The 326-nt window shown below is 64.4% G+C and overlaps 1 protein-coding gene across 1 annotated transcript in view; it reads right to left on the minus strand.

The window, feature by feature from the left end:
- GRID1 (glutamate receptor, ionotropic, delta 1) overlaps positions 1 to 326 on the minus strand; it is a 540,147-nt gene that overhangs the window by 539,527 nt on the left and 294 nt on the right. The window contains 1 exon segment of the mRNA XM_009893055.1: positions 144 to 299. Coding sequence (XP_009891357.1) covers positions 144 to 299 — 156 coding nt within the window.

The raw sequence follows: 326 nt of genomic DNA on the forward strand, positions 1-326 counted from the left end.
TTTCCAGCCGAGCGCCAGGACAGGTCCGGGCTGTCTCCGGCGCTGAAACCTCCTCCCTGCCACCGGGCTGGGGACGGGCCGCTCTCAGCCCCGTGCCGACGCCCAGCCCACCCACGCCGTGGGTGCCGCCCCAGGGCTCTCACCTTCCTGCACCGCATGGAAGGGGTTGTTGGCCTCTATGAGCTTGATGGAGTAAGTGATTTTCTCGCTCTGGAGGATGTCGTCATTGAGGTTCAGATCCGACACCGCCTGCTTGAACACCTCGTCGTCCTTGGCAGCATTGCCTTCGAAAATGGCACCTGCGGGAAGGGAGGGGGCAGAGGGTG

Source organism: Charadrius vociferus, unplaced genomic scaffold (genome assembly GCF_000708025.1).
Source record: "Charadrius vociferus isolate BGI_N301 unplaced genomic scaffold, ASM70802v2 scaffold429, whole genome shotgun sequence".
Lineage (NCBI taxonomy): Eukaryota > Metazoa > Chordata > Aves > Charadriiformes > Charadriidae > Charadrius > Charadrius vociferus.